Source organism: Acipenser ruthenus, chromosome 12 (assembly GCF_902713425.1).
Source record: "Acipenser ruthenus chromosome 12, fAciRut3.2 maternal haplotype, whole genome shotgun sequence".
NCBI classification, from domain to species: Eukaryota; Metazoa; Chordata; class Actinopteri; order Acipenseriformes; family Acipenseridae; genus Acipenser; species Acipenser ruthenus.
Genome location: NC_081200.1, coordinates 9,539,495 through 9,557,012, shown reverse-complemented (window position 1 = coordinate 9,557,012; position 17,518 = coordinate 9,539,495). Strand labels below are relative to the sequence as shown.

The following is a 17,518-nucleotide window of genomic DNA, read 5'->3' as shown; positions in this document are numbered from 1 at the left end:
CTTCCATAAAATTTCACAAAATACATTGAAGATAAATAGAGAAATTTAATCTATAGTTACAGAAGATATTTTATGGGATAACTTAAATAAAAGTATCTAAAAAGAAGCTTGGTAAATAAAGATATTCTTCACAAAAATATGTTATGTAAGGCTATAAAGAAAACATACATACATGCATACATAAATACATACATTCTTGTATGCTCATATGCTGTATGACCTGATTGTTTGTGCAATGCCAATGTAGGCTATATACACTATATAGACAATTTTATATGTAATACTTTCATTTTACTTTCATTTTCTTTATAATATCAAAGGACTAAACTTGTTTTACCATTTTATTCGCATTACTTGACCATTTATGTACATTGGACTCTAGCTTCACTTGTGAGTTTAAAATCTGTAATGCAGTGTAATCGTTGTAAGTCAGCCTCAGAAATGTCCGAATGACTGAATATAAAGTGATGTAAGCGTCTAATGCTTTTCTTTGACAAGACGCTCCCCGTCTCTCCCAAACGCTGCTTTGTCTGGTTCTGCTGTTTGTCTCTCTCATGCTTTTGTTTTAGTTTCAGGGCTTTTCTCAGCATCTCTCTTAAACCTAAACAACCTCAAAGGAGAAGAGCTGGCTGCCCAGACCTGACAATAGCTTGTTTGTCACATCCAGGAACTGGTAGTTGCTCAGGAAGTGGGGCCTAGTCCAGCCAGCTGATGCCAGGGGTGGATGATTTATTACTTGGTGTCCTCAGTGGCAGTTGGACCCCTTCCCGCTGTCACTCACAGCCTGCACAGATTCTATCCACAAGAAGAGGTTCCCCTCCGTTCTAAAGAGATTACAATGCTTGTCATAAAGTGTCTTTGAGGGAAGGGAAACGGGTATGAAAATGGGCAAAGAAAAGAAACAATCAGAAGAGGAGAGAAGATGGATGTTCTGTAACCTTTTCTCAGAGACCCATTTATTCCACTTTTTCTCCTGTCTTGAGCAGGTTTTTGTTTTGGCTGATGACAAAGCGTAATAGCCTGATAAATTGATTTCGCAAGTCTCTTTCTCATCTCTTGAGAAGACGCTAACTCGTTAGGACTTCAGAGGGCTTTGGAAGGCAGGAGACAACAATTAGTTTGTTGGAGATGTCAGAAAGTAGCCACAAAGTTTTGCCAGCAGAAATCCTTTCTGACAGATTGGTGCTGACAACGTTGGCAGCTGGTAGGAAAAACTAGAGACTCCCTAAGAATCTTTCAAACAGAGAAACATTTGGGCTGTATTACCCCTTGTCTAAGCACACTGGAGCCACACAGACTTGATATAAGGTTGCTATTCTTTTATTATTGGGTCAATGTTTTATTTTTTATACATAATTTAATAACAGTGTACTAATGTCTTGGCTTCCTTATCTCTAAAATATTAATAATCAAAATGGCCAGCAATCTGAACTCAAAATACAAATAAGATGTACATTTTGGACATTTGTGGTAGAACTTTAGTTGTTGGTTTGCAGCTCCAAAGATAAATGGTTTATATCCAGGGGTGTAGTTAATAGCGACCCCTCACTTCTAAATATAGCACTACACCACTGCTTATATCCCCAAGTAGTGGACCCCAAGATTTAATATGCTGGAATAAATATTATATGATAGAATCCACGCTAGGAGTTGTAGATTTAAAACATTTAAAATATCTTTGTTTACATTAAATTTATACTTTTTTAGTTGTATATTGCAGATAGTTGTTAGCTTCAGTATAAACATTACAATATGTATTTGGTGTACATTTTCCTACTGTTCGGCAATCAAATGAGTGTGAGAACAAAAAAAAAACAGTGAATATACAAGATAATAAACAAAAAAGTATCTAGGGAATGTCAATCTCAATGTATCTATTTAACATTACTATTTTGTTTCTTAATAAAATACATTTGTTTGCAGTGTGTAACATTTATTCGAGCAGGATTAAATAGTAAACAGCAGTAGTTATATACCGAAAGTGCTCTTGGTGTACACATATTGACTTTCACATAACCTTTACAAGCAATTGCTATCATATGGAGCATATCAGGGTATTACGAAATAATAACATGCTTTCAAAGTTCATGGATTAATACAATTTCTGTGCCACTGTTTTATATCTGATCTGAATAATAATAATTGGACATGGAATATTATGTTTTATTTTATGCTGGGGCTGATAGTAAAGTTTAATGTTACATCATTTGGACTTACCTTTAAATAATAGACAATTCATTTCATAAGACACTTCCTAGAAAAAAAGGAGCAAAAAGCCCCCCTTCCCTCTTCCCCTTTAACATTTTCATCGCAGTCGATTGGTTAGTAGGAAAAATCAGGGCTTTGCCAGTTTTCCAGATCATCAAACCCTAGGAGCCAGTGTGGTTATGGGCTGGCAATTCCTTATGTATATATGGTTGGCAAGTCAGCTTGTGGCCAGCAATTCCCTTCACCACTTAGTTCATTTACCAGCATGCTCATTTAGATGAATACTGAGCAACAAACAAATTACCACAACACCGGAAAAGAAATATTTCCATACTGTAATATTTGGTTGTTCATCACTAAACACACATCTAGAATTACAACCAAATCTTAGATCACCAATACAGAACAGTATCTGTGTCCAGTGGCATTTGGCTGAAACTTTTGAAATTCTGAAACCTACTCACTGCGCAGAATATCACCTCAGTATAACAAAATTGGAGATAACAGGGGAAAATGGAGTTTCACTCATTGACTATAGAACTTTTCCAAACACAACTATAGTTTCACTGATAGTATTACTGTCACAGCCAAGGAAGACCACTCCAGGTTTAACCCTCATAAGGTAACCTGGGGTTCATTTGGACCCCACAGTGCTTTAGTATCAGTTATTACGTGACTTGATTTTTGTTTCCTTTTAGGGTAGTTGTCAAGCACCCATCCTGTTACACTATACAAAGGATAATTCTAGTCCAGGTAGCCTGGTTAAATTTCTCAAACTGTTTTAGGTTTGGGGTCCATATGGACCCCAGGCGTAGTGTATCGGCGGGCCCAACCTTCTTATGTGAATATCTCAGGCACCGTAATAGCTAGCTTCTTGGCTTGTTTGAAAGCACAGAATTAGAGCTTTCCAATGATGTATCGTATGTTCTGAACAAACATTCCTAAGCGAAACTACAGTAAACCAAAACTAAGGCTTGAGTCATGTGACATGAGTCAGCTCCTAAGTTTCGTTTGTTGCCTATTACTCAGTCGCTTCAACAGATGGCATTCTGGTTTCAACGTCATTTAAAAGCGCAGGCTTTGCACTTTCCATTGATGTCAGGCACACCCATATGCATACTTTCTAGCACCCCCTCATTCAGTGCTCAAGTGCTTCTAACTCAAAAACGGAAAGAGCTAGGAACACAAATGAAAGAGGAGGCTTGAGGCTTTCCAATGATAATCCACATGCCTGTGACATGTTCCTAGAATAAACTACAGCGTCCAGAATACAGTGGTGCCTTCACTTGCTAGGAGACAGCTGTGCACATTGGGCATCTTACCCATTTTTGCATTATACCAAACGATGGCTAGAAGTAAAGGAAAAGCTAAATAAAGTGTTCATATACACATTTTCATTCATTCATTTACTCCAGTTGTTAGTTATATGTTGTTTTATTGCTGGGGTCCGGGTTACCAGGAAAGTCAGTTTTCCGACTTGATAAGGAGGGTTAATTGGTAAAATGAATACATTAATTGCTTTAGGACCTAGGTGGAGGTTCATAATTGGTTAATGAAAAAAAAGGAGCATGTTTTAGACAAACAATTTAGCTACGTTAGGTTACTCGTATATAGCTCCCTATTAAACAGAACAGATCAAGTTAAATGATGTAAAATACAACTTGAGCTTTCATTGCACTTTTTATGTACTGTGTAAGCACTTTAGTGAAGGCACATGCACTTGTTCCAACAGTGCCATTCTGCATGTCTAAATGAATCTTTTGCCCTAAGGAAATATTTTACAAAGCGCCTAATTGTTAAATAACCACGAATTACCTTTCAAGTAAATATTGTCAATTAAGCCCCAAACCACTTTCCAAGGTTTGTGTTACTTGAAAGGAAGATTTTAGATCATTCCATGCTACACAGCTTGCCTAAAGCCAACTTTCCTGCTGTATATTTAGAAAATTGATGCAAAAATGCGTTTAGATACAGAATTATTCCTTAATTTGCTTCATTTATTTATTTTTAACCTACCAGTTATGCTATACCACAAACAAGCAAACTACTGAGTTTTGGCAAAATGTAACAAACAGATCTACTGTACAGCTCTGATTCTTTCATCCACTTATAGAACTGGGCCATTTGGAACTGATTACATGGTAACACTAGGTCTTGATTAGTAATATACACAAATTTAAATTTGTATGTCTTGAACATCTAGTATAAAAAATAAATCTGTAAGCACTTAAAAGGCTCCACCTTTAAACCACTATGGCCAAAACATCTCTCTGAAACACTTTGCCAATTTTGCTTAGACAGTGTTTTTTTTCTGTTTTGTTTTGTAAACTTAATTTATATAATTTGAAATGTTTTTTGCTACTCTTTTTTAATGGATAGATTTCGTATACTCACAAGATCCATTAAAGTACTACAGTAAAACAAAGCAACAATATAATTACTTGTTTACTTTTGCGTATATTGAACAGATTGTGCACTTTTTCATCCTTAAACTGTATGATTAATATGCAGCTTCTAAGACATTTGTTTTAGGTATCTTCTAGCTGTACTGTCCACTCATTCCATAGTGAAAATATGAAAAAAGGTATGTTGACATGCATGTAGTTAAGCAATGGTATATATATAAAAACTCCACTTCGTTTGGTTAATGCATAACTCTATTGAGCAACAGACACTCCCATCAGCACTACAGGAGACTTTTACAATTCGAGTGCTCAAAGTCCTGGAAGCACCCCTGAGAGACACAAATTGAGAGAGATTAATTCTGTGCTCCTGCACCACTCATTACCAGCAGACCTGAAGCAGGTCAAATACAAGTTAATCTCTTAAATTCCAGTTTCATTCATGGATGTTAAAACATCCATTACTTTTAGACAAGCAAATGTCTGTGGCTATAAGGCTTAAAAAGAAAAGTGCAGCTGTACAGTGTGAATGGGGAAAATAAATAAAATAAAAAGTGTGATCCAGTTTAGTTTAGTTTTACACTGGGGTGTGACTCAAAAACCCAGCCTCAAAGGAATGTAATGGAACCATTAGGTGGGTTACAGCATAAATAATCCTCTACTCTTCTTTTAGAAGCTGCAAAATGTTTGAAGAGATAACACTGGCAGCAAACACAGAGAGGGAAACGTGTTTACCTGATTTTTAAAATGTAGAATTAAAATGTGTCTGAAAACCTAACAAGTACAATATTTTGCCATGGTAGTCAACATTAGAATATGGTTACTATCTGCTAAACCTTTCAAATAAAATATTAGTTTGATAATTAACTGCCCTTTTACAAATGTGCACTTTAATCAAGAGGTCATTATTAGCTAAATGCCTTTTTAGTTTCTAGATTGGTTTATGGTTGGCATCGACATTTGTGGAGAATGGCAAACTAGGGATTATTCACTACTGTTTGCATTATTTTGACCACAAACAGCAAAAGTGGTTTTGTAAAGTAGTATTAGTGCTTGATTATTTGTGTTAACCGATACTTAGATTTACTGCTGAGGTAATATGATATGACTTCTAGTTAACCACTTCTGTTACTCCTGCAGGAAAATGAGGACAGAGTTACAATTCCCACTTCATACCAAGCCAATAAAACTTCATGCTGTTTTTCTCCAAAACGAATGTGTTTTTCTCACTAGCATTGTACATACATTTGGTAACAATCAAGTGCTTATTTAAAGGAGCCCCAAGATAAGGTATCTGTGAGTTGCACACTTGGGTAATTGATCGCATTTGTTTCCTGTACATGGTGTAAGCTTCTTTTTCTCTTTTGCAAGTGGCCTTTTTCACTGGGCATGTTTCTGATTACCCTCTGCCTTGTTAGCCCAAGAATGTTCTACTGTGGTGAGTGCAAGCAGAACAGGGGCTGTTATAGACACACACCTAATCGGCAGTGACAGCTCTCTTCTCTTTAATACATTATAATGCTTTGCTGAGGAGCCCTCCTGTGGATAGAGGTATATGCTGGATGCAAGGCCTGTCACTGCACACTGAGGTTCAGATCTTTTGAAAGGCAGTGTATCATAACCAGGGGGGATATTAGGTTTGCAGGTTTTGTTTCCATTTCACCGGTAAGTTGCTGTTGTGTCTAGTGAATGGGGGGAGCGGGTGCTAAACCATACCAAGATTAAGAAATTACTTATATGAATGGGACACAGGCAATAAAATATTGATTACTCCTTTTTAGACTTCAGTTTGGTTATACTTCATTTTACAGCTCTATTAAAAAAATATAGGAACAGGTTATTATTATTATTATTATTATTATTATTATTATTATTATTATTATTTTACATTTTGTATCATTTTGCTACTTTCTTGCCTTAAATCATGAAGCATTGCTTGACTGTTTACCTCGTCACCAGAACCCCTTATTGGAACTTACAATCTTACGATTGTAGGTTCATTATTATTACTCTTACCATTGATATTATTATACTTTAAAAGTAAATTAATATTCCTAGTCCTTTCTAATGCTTTGTCCGTATATATGACCTTGGCACAGACTAAATCAACAGATGTTTGTTTGTACATTTAACAGCCCATCTATTGCCACTTTATGTATAATATATACAGGAATATACTTAATTACAAAATTAAATTGCCCAAATATAGCTATATTTTTTACAACAGTTTCCTTCCTTTTAATCAAGCGGAGGCTGTCAGATACCAAAATCACACTTTAAATTATATCTACATCTTCAAATTCAATGAACATCGTTCTGTAATTAAAAACTCTTTAAACCCAGTTTCATAAGTGCAAGACAATGAAGTGTCGATACTGAATAAAATATAGTGTAATGTACCATCATGTACAGGATGTGCAAGTACAGTATACCCATTCTGTAGAACCCTTATTGTTTCCCAAGAATGTATTACATTTCTGGAAAATAGTGAATTATACCTTTCCAGTTAGAATCTACATTGTGTTCTAATTTGTTTAACTGTATGTGCATACAGTACAAATGCTAGAATACATTTTCAAGTCTTACCTCTTATTTTCTCAAAATGAGCAAAACACTTGTGACTGCTTCAGACATCATGAATGACATTACTTTTTCAGTAAAATTAAGAAGTGAACTCAAGGCTGGTAAAAGTATTGGATAAACTTCAAATACATTGCCTACATTATATTTAAACCTGTGTTACATTATTACATTCAAGCACATCATTCTATGATCGTGTAACTTACAGTATGGATTTCCATAACTTGGTTATCCTGCCAATCACATTACATGGTATATCTAGCTTAGTTAATGGATTAGGTACAAACAAAGTGGTTGAAGAGTGTACATCTGCGGGATTTATTAGCTTGTTTCACTCTGACAAGAATGTCCTATTGCCTTTCAGCATGGACGCAGAAGATTATACATTTAAGCATTTTTTACTGTACATTATGAAAAAGCATGATATATTTTTCAATTAAATAAAAAATAGGCACCCAGCAGATACATAAAGTAGGTTTAAAATTAGCTTTTCAAATAGCCTAACATAAACTAACAAATGAGGCATTATCCTATTCCCATATCTTTCTTGTTCGTATGTAATCCTGGTTTTCTTGTGAGATTCAGCATGATATTCTTTGTCTGTTGAAATTCCATTCTCCAAACTGGTGTGTATGGATAGGTCTAACATTAATAGTCTAAATAAGCCCCCCGTGGTGTCTTTTCATCACAGGTGAAAGCCTGTGAAGTCCCTCTATTCTCTTTCAGCCTAATAAGTTCACTGACCTTTCAAGCCCCTTTAACTTCCTCTTAATCTTAATTTCCTTCACCTATCATTTTCTTTGGTGATGCATCTTCTACTGCTTCATTTTGCAAATGTCTTTCATTGTCCCTTCACAATTCACTTTGACTTTGTTCAATTAGTTAACCTGGTTTCCTTTCCCCTTTTAGTCTTCCTGAGAAAAAAAAGAGACTTGTTTTCTTCTGAGTTTTCAAAGTCAGATAATGGCCTGTAAAGGAAACTACTTAAACCCTCGGAAACATTGAAATCCGACTTTATACAGAATCATATCAAAATGGAATGCACATTTAATAATTGAATAAAATGATACTGCTTTGTGTGTGTGTGTGTTTTATATTTGAATAACATAGATACACTTGTATACATAACAATAAACTCATTGTATGTTATCTAGATATTCACATCTTAATAGCTACTTCAGGTGGAAAAACTAAACATGTTTTTTTTTTTTTTTTTTTTTTACAATTTCTGTGTGAGAGGCAAGACTCCTAGTAAACATGCCCCATAAGACCATAATTCCAGTCCCTTGGAGACTGGACCCTGTGAGTGCCCACCTGTAGCTGAACACAGATAGCATCCCACTGCAGTGAATTAGCACTCTAAGCTGATTAGGGCAGCTATGCACAGCTCTATTTTATTGACACAATAAGGGGGGACAGAGAGGGGCCTGAAATGAGAAAATCATTTCCATACTGACCGAATTAACGGAACAAAAGAGATCTTTCCAGTTGCAGCATTCAATTTGTTGAAAAAGGCAAGCCACTTAATGGATCACAATACTGACTAGGCCGATGAAATTTAATACTTCAGCTTAGCTCTAATTACAAATCAAAACTCATAATGATCAGGAGATAAGAAATAGCATCCCCGTTTTATTGCATAGAGCTCAGAACGTAGTTCGGTGTTATCATTTTAAGGCGAATGTACTGTATACAAACATTGTTATTAAAATGGTTAAATGATAAAACTATTTAGGCTTACTCATGCTTCAATTGAGACTCAAGATAAACACTTAAAAACATCACTGTTGGTATCAATTAGTATTGGTATTCTTCCAGGACGTCAACTTATTTGCAAATTAGACACTATTTAATAATACTTTCTGAATTACTAGAATTACATTCTTTTGTATTCAACATTTAGGATATAAATTTAAAATTAACCAATTCAGACCATTTTCAGGTTTATTTTAACTCTATATTAATTCAGAGAATGTAATATGTGTATCCTTAAATGTATGTAAACATGGTTCACCTGTGTTTAAAAGGATATATGGCCCTGCCCCCCCCCCCCCACCCCCCCCCCCCCCCCCCCCGTGTGCAATACCAGTGAATAACGTGTTTCTGGAGTATTCTAAGAAACATTTCACACTGTTTTCTAAGAAGAAATAACTACTAAACTATCAAATGTTTCATTCTAATAGGTACTTCATGCTTATCCCTTTTTAATATGAATGTCAGTTTAAGAGTTTGATTGGCTACGGTACGTGTCGCAACAAGAAGAGTAAAATGGAACAAACTACCTTTCAATACCCATCTGCATTTATTTTAAAGCAAGTCGAATTATTTATTTGTCAGGTTATTAGTATCATATAAAAGAAAAGCAATCTGGATTAATTCTCTTTTCAAGATTTATTTTTTGTGCGGGCCGTGAAGGCGTTTCTTCCCCCCGTTTTTTAGAAGAATATTTAAACATTTCAGTAAAATCAACTTAGTGTCACTTGGCTGACAGCTTGTCACAATTCGCCAACTGGGTCTGTGTCTGAGACAGTGCTGTAACATCTGCATTCATTCATTACAAGGGCTTAGCCGAATACAAAAAAATAAGCCTTGCCTCAAAATGTTCCATCGTTCTGTCTAAATCTTGACATGGCATCTGAATTTTTGAATCACAAAACACTTCAGAGGTTCTGCTACCTATTATCTTCTCTTGGCTTCCCTCTTGTCCCTAGATGCTGAAAAATATCACCACTGCAAGAAAGGTAGTCAACAGGCAAGCTTTTTGTGGTCTAATCCTCAGGCCCTCATTCATACTCACTGTTAATCTCTAGAGGCATTATAGAAGTGATGAACAAAGGGATCTGAATACCTCCGTTTCTGTCTAGAATGGGAGGAGTCCAGGAAAAAATAAAATGGAAAGCTTAGCTTTTGTAAACTAAAAAATGGTCCCATAAGCCACTCTCATTAAAGTTTCTGTCATGGGACATGCATAATCTAGTTTGAAATACATCCTTCAGTATATGTTAAAGTAGATTTTTCCATATTGTATCCAATGGAAAGTATTTTATATGTAACAAATGTATACGTACAACTCTAAGTTATTTAAACATATATTTCTGAGAACTGTTCCTTTTATAGCAACTACAACCTAGTGGCACCACCAGGAGTTATTTTTATTAATTGTGCCTAGTTTATGATTACCCTTTTATTTTATGAGATTATGCAACATTTTCTCCCACTGCTATCGGGAATCACTACAAAGATTTTTAACCAACCCACCTGAAGCTTGTACTGGTACAAGAAACTTTGCAACGTTTATGTGCTAAAGTATTACACATGCTTTTTTATGCAGATAAATATCTGCATCCCTTGGCATGATCCAGATTAATTTTAATTATAGCCATCTTATTTTCTCTCAGTTCCTGCAGTTTGAGAAAATTACCTTAAGAGAACAGAAAACATTTACTTTAGGTGTATAACCTATTGTTATTGTTATTTAGGCCAAAGTCTAACAATATTCAAGTAATTAAATGAAGTGATTTTTATTTCTTCTCTCTCTCTCTCTCTCTCTCTCTCTCTCTCTCTCTCTCTCTCTCTCTCTCTCTTCTCTCTCTCTCTCTCTCTCCTTATTCTCTTTTCCTGAGATTGTAACACTTTGACAAACGGGACTTGTTCCAATACTCTGCTGACCAGAACTTTTGTCAACTTTCACAAAATCTCATTCAGTTGGTAAAACAAATTTCGGCCTTGTTTGCTGAATCTAATGAAGACTGTCAAGCTAAATAAACATTTAATATCACTAGAGGCACTTTCCTCTCTCTAAAGCCTTTTAAATGCTGGTGTAGCTTTTCTAAACTATTTAATGACAAGGGGAAAAAAAACAAGGCGAGTGAGAGCTGTTTTGTTTCTGCTGTTTAGCTATGACATCCCTTTCCTGCAGCACACACTATACCCCTTCACCGCCTGTTTCAGTCATCAAGGCACACCTTTGTCTTATTTGGTCTGCATGGCTGCAGTTCTGACCTCTGACCCCAGAAACTAGTCTTAGTCTTCCTGAACTTTATTGCGTGTTAATAGACTTCTGGCATTCCTTTCATTGGTAATAGAAATAGAGGAGAGACATTTAATTGAAAAGACTCACACAGCTGTACACTGAAAGGCAGATTCAGAATTGAGTCGGCACAGTCAAGGAAGGAGTGGAATTTTATGTTTGAGGGGCTTTGTGTATTCTTTACAGATTTGTGCCTCAAACAAACAGAAAGGCAGCCATGATTTAATTATCATCATCTGGGCACAAAAACATTATAGACTCTTAAGTCCTGTTAAATGATCAATTTGCTTATTTTTCTGCAGTTCTCTTGATGTTGCTAATTATCTGTTAAACAGAGTACAATATGTAGCTATTCTTGAAGGGGTAGTGCACTTGGAAACTCTGCAGTTCCTTTAAAATCAAATTTGCTGTTTTAAATTTTGTTGTGGTTTTGTGTAAACTAGTTCAGTATAAAGCATAGCTATACTTTTGTAGAAGTACTGTTAAGCAGAAGTTTAATTAAGGGGTTTTTTTTGTGTTTTTTTTAATGGAAACTTTTGACATACCTAAGTTAATGGACATTGTTTAAGATGCCATATTCTCCAGGTAAACACTTCTTAACATAAACTTCAAGACAATTATCATAATACTTCAGTCAAGACTATCTGAAATAGATTAACCCAAAAGGCAAGACTTACATACTGTACAAACGAAGGCCTGAAGCACGAGACCAACCATTTTAACAATAAGAGGCCCTCTGACACATAAAGGTATATTAACTTTTCACTGCTCATGACCAATGACCGATATAAAATGTGTGTAGATTTTAAGTGTATCAGTGGTGTCTCATCATAAGAGGCTATGAAGGCTAAGCCTACGTGTAATTTTGTAAAAGTAAAATAAAAAAAGCTTACCTTACGTCATGCTTTCAAGGTCTACTGTATTGCTATTGGCTAATGTAGCCTCAAAATGGGAGCGATTCTGTGTGTCTTCCACCTGCAATCACCCTCTGTCTGTCAAGTTTGAATGTATTTGTATTGGCTACACGATGCAAGTTTGCGGCTAGCCTCTACCACTCATAATTAGATTTAATCTTGACGTGTCTGTTCCCAGGCAGGTTATGGGTCACGTGTGGTTACTTGCTTCGATTTCCATACAGTACATTGTTTTTTAATTCATACGCCATTTTCCTCGCTTTCAATTGAGGAAAAAATAAGAATAAACAATAACAATTAAGGTCATCCAAAGCCTAAATTGGACCTTCTTCAACAGGGAGGACCAAAACAAAATTGCCTTCGGAGTTGACTGCGAATATTCGCTGTTTGGTTTTTCAAACCGGCTCTTCATCTTCCCAGTGGATTATGTGGGCTACAAAAAAAAATAAAAAATCTTCCACAGGCTGTTAATATAGTTTTTCTACAAATGACATCACTCAAGATTCATCAATCAAGTAAGTCTGCAATGTTTTTGTCACATTCTGTTGCTTGCCTTGTGTGCTGCTTATACTATATTACTGTATTACATTTCTTATTAAATTATGAAGTACCTTTTGAAACGTACAATGTTTTATTGCGTATTTGTATATATATATATATATATATATATATATATATATATATATATATATATATAGCCTTCCCACTTATTAAAGTCAGGAATGTCTGTGATGATGGAAGGGTAACAGACTAAAAAGATGTCAACATGTTGACGGATTAAAGATCAGACACAGCATTTAAACATTACATAGGTTAAACATAATGAAGACGCTTAAACAAACTGCTTGTATACAAATTCCATCAATGTGGGGAATATAAATGAAAGCAGACAAGTTTCAATTGTAGGACTGCACTGCTTGTACAGGTATATTCTAGGGTGAAAACATACCACGGTTTCAAATGAAAAATGCTGGTATCCGTTATCTACATTTAAGATCATGAACTGCTATAACTTCTCTGATTTCCAATAATTATTTTACCATTTCATAACCAACAGCTTTTTATTTTATTTTAGTTTTTTGGTTTTATTCAATATGGTATTTCCTATAATATGTGTACTAAACATTATTAACATGCCCAAGGCCATTTCATCTTTTTTTATTATTTACAGAAGCCATCAGAACCATAACTCACCATTTCTATATTAATAAAGCTGAGAAATTTATTATGATGGTGCTGAGAAGTTATTAAGCATGGCATCCCCAGTGACAAACTACCACAGTATTGTCACAAACCCAAAAGCAGTTGCCCATTTATCACCCAGCTCTCCCAGATGGTTCTGCATCTTTATCGCTCCCAGGTTGGTGACATCACCTGGTCTCCCACTCAGAATTGATGATGAAAGCAAACAGATCTATCTTGCTTACATTTACCAAATCAATTTTGTTTTTACAGGCCCCTGCATATTGGCATATTGACTGTTTGCCTTAATGGCATTTACCATATTTAATGCAAGGATGTCATCATTGAATATCCCCACTGAATAATGTGGCATTTCATAATACATTTCTTACAATGTATTTACTTAATGAAAAGAATTATAGTTCGCTGTCACTGCAGTAATTAAACATAATGGTACAGTATTGCTCTTTGGGATGCTATCTTCTTGGGAGATTTTGCCTTTAAAAGGTCTTGGTCTTTTTAAATACATATTATTCAAGGTTCCCATAAATTGTCATTGCATTAACAAATGTGTATTTCTCTCACTGGCAGAAACTGAACACATGGTGGAAATGTGCACACATGTAATGTGGAAAAATAGTACTAGTAATTATTTTGAACATATAAAAGAAAGAAACACATTTAGCAATGCAACACTATAATGTATGTAAAATACATGTATGTAAAACAATGTTGGGTAATTTGTTGAGTGTTTAAACTGAGTTTTTTCTTCTAAACAATTACCAAAAACACAAGGGTTACACAATTAGGTTGATTCGTTGATTCTTAACAGTAAAACCAATATGACAAACTGTAGAAACCGACGACCTTTGGCCTTGTCCTATGACCCCTTATTCGATTTTAGCTTTAACTAACCAATAACTGATTAGATAATGCTCAGTTTTGGTCTTAAATTGTGATAAAACCAAATTTATAGTTTTTCATTTCAATTGTTTTAAAGCATTTAATCAGAAACCCAAGTCTCTTATGCTTTTTTAACAGTCCATTTCTCAGTCCCCTGAAAATTGGGTTAACCCTGAAGTTTTAGGATGACCTAATAAAAATTAGATATGTCACCAAAATAAAACATTTGGAAAACAATGTGCATATAAAAGCTGATGTTGATGTTATAAGCATTATATGAATGTGAGTCTAAACTGACTTTTAGTGCATGTCAATATAGAAAGCCACACTGTGTATATACTGTGTAGATAATGACACATTATTGCCTCTACAACACTGTATTCCTAATGACACAGAAAATAAAAGCATTTTAAACCGTAATGTTTGTGCTTTTGCCAAAAATTCAGGCAAACAACTTTTATCTTTTACATATCCACAACTCACTGAAGTTTAAAGACTAGTAATACATTTCTCTACAATCTTTATTTTCATTCGGTATCAGTGAGCTTTAGCCCAGATGAATGACTGAAGTAGTAAATGCATTAAAAAATAAATATGGTAAAGGATTTGCTTAACATCCGTTTTGACATTATATCATCGATTGTACCTATATAGATTGAAATAGATACTGGAGTTCTGGACTGTGAATCCAAAACGTGGACATACTTAAATCATACAGTAAATTGATTGCTTACCTCCCAACCAAGACTAGGGTCTCTCAAGCTTGACTGTTGTTCTCCAACATAGGGGCCGAAGCGTTCTCCTTTATCAACCTTTCTCTTTGTCCATATCCCTAGTCCAGCAGAAGGAATGTCTGACTCCCGTAGTTCAAAGTCAGGAGGTAGGGGAAGGTCATCAGGAATGTATAGGGGCGCCTGGTAAGGTGAGCACTCTCTAGGTGTGTACTCTTCACTGGACACTGCAGGGGAAGTTAGGTCTTGTGCAGGGAGGGAAAAGGAGGCCAATGCACTGTCAGCTTCTGTTATTTCATCCAAAGCAATTCCAGGATAGCCTTCATACAGCCCTTCATCACCTGGAAAAAAAAAATAGCAATGCAAAAAAATCAAACAACCATTGAGTTTTTACACTAAAGGAGAACTACATTCTGAAAGAGCGATGAGACATGTGCCACACACGTTAGAATTGCTGACCAACTTAATTTTGTTTTTTTATACATACTTTTTTTTTTTTTTGTATTTCGATGTGTATTTATCTTATAAAGAACTCCATAATTGCAGCTGCAATTGCTACCAAGGAAAGTCACCAAAATAATTGAGCCACATACATCAATTACAGGTATGGTTTCAGTTAAGTAGATTCATTTAAACATTTCATAAGCCACAGATGCCAGTAAAACACTCCATCATTAATTTCTGTCATACTTTAAATGGGTCAATGGCTTTTCCATATTATAGAAGAGGAAATAAGTGTCTGCCATGTTTTATGTGCTGATGCTGTGGCACCAAATGTTGTATGAATTTAGATTGTAAATATTTTATAACCCAGCTATGGGCTTATCTGGGTGCTCACAATAGCAAAGAAGGAAAGTTATCACAGCCTTCCTATGAGATACACTATTCTATCATAAGCTACAGATTAAAAAAAAAAAAAATCATTGTTGAATTTGCATTTTGGAATGGATTAAATACAGTGCAAACATGTTTATTAAATACACATCATTTAGAAATATGAAGCATATACATTCATATTATTTATTTATTAATTGATATAACATTGATTTATATAAAGCCAACAAAAAGTCATAATGCATTCCATAATAATCTCACATTACAGCCTAAACATGAATATAGTATGCAAGTGCAAAACATGTTTGATTCTAATAAGATAAAAACACAATAGTACTGTATTTGAGTTTTATTTTATAATGAATTTAATTATTCAATGAAGACTATTTAAGTGTGGCCATTGCTGCCATGGTTTTCCCTTTCCTAATCCAACCCTGTTATTTATAATAAAAACAAGAACATGCTTCAAAGGAAGTCCTGTAGTAAAGGTTAATTATTACTAAAGGGAGGGTGGACACCACTGTTTGAACTTTCCATCTAACTTTGACTTCGACAGGATGAGTTACGCGTGGCTGTGCGAGGACCAGTTCATGATGATGAGCAATGTGCCAAAACTAATGTATCCCTAACCTAGCAGCACACGTCACCATGTTTTATATAGAGCTTTGCTGGTGTAGTCTACAGTTTCACAGTGGGAGTTTCCTCCAGATGCTGGGAGGTGCACTGCAGCAAATGTACAGTTTGCACGCGAGAGATAATGCTGCCGGCCACTCAAGGGGTAATTAGAATACCGGAGGATGGGTGCCACCACTGGGGCTGCAGCCTGCTCATCCTCAGCAGGTAACGTCTTTTCACATCCACTTCAGACTGCTTCAGTCTGTCTCACTGCAGGAGGCTGGCAGACCTGAGAGCAGTGACCACGAAGATGCTGCTTATTCGTCTCGGGTTTTTACATCAATGACTGCTCTCATTAATGAATCCTGACGCTGGAATCTCCACTTAAAAACAGTCCCAGAAAGCAAGGGGCTTATTGAATTCCTGCCTGATGTCTAGATATCACCATGTAACAATTTTTTTTTTTTTTTGATTCCTGGGTAGTAAGTGTTATTTCCTAATTGCTTATGCCTCAAATGTATAGAAAATGGCTATTATTCCCCACAAACTTTGCTTTTGTGACCAGGACAGTGATATTTTGAAATTTACCTATTTTCCAGAACATTCCAGATAGATTCAGTGCTGAGTAAACTTGGAGTAACTTCTAGAACTTTCCAGTAATATAAATAGTAGTATAAATACAGGGGCCTTAAGCCCACCAGTTCAGTTTAGTTCCAGCTGCCTAAGTGGATACATATCTGCATTTTTCTGAGATGGCATCAAGGTCATAGGAGACTTCAAAATGGTGGCATTCCTGTTGGGTCTCCAAGGCAGTTTTACCAAGTTTTATTATTATTTATTATTATTATTATTTATTTCTTAGCAGACGCCCTTATCCAGGGCGACTTACAATCGCAAGCAAATACAAATACATTCAAGTGTTACAATACAATTCATACAATAAGAGCAAGAAATACAATAATTTTTTCAAGTGTGACAAACCACAATTCAATAATACAGCAGATAATAGTGAAAGTTACATCAGGATATGATTAAATAGTGATAGTTACATCAGGATATGATTAAGTACAAAATACTACAGGTTAAACACTTGGCAGATTACAATATTCTGAAGTACAG

General features: G+C 35.4%; 1 protein-coding gene across 7 annotated transcripts in view; it reads right to left on the bottom strand.

Moving 5' to 3' along the window:
• LOC117417159 (histone-lysine N-methyltransferase MECOM-like) overlaps positions 1–17,518 on the bottom strand; it is a 193,424-nt gene that overhangs the window by 86,544 nt on the left and 89,362 nt on the right. For all 7 annotated transcript variants that reach the window (XM_034029061.3, XM_034029064.3, XM_034029065.3 and 4 more), the window contains exon 2: positions 14,954–15,291. In XM_034029061.3, coding sequence (XP_033884952.2) covers positions 14,954–15,291 — 338 coding nt within the window. The remainder of the gene's footprint in view (positions 1–14,953; positions 15,292–17,518) is intronic.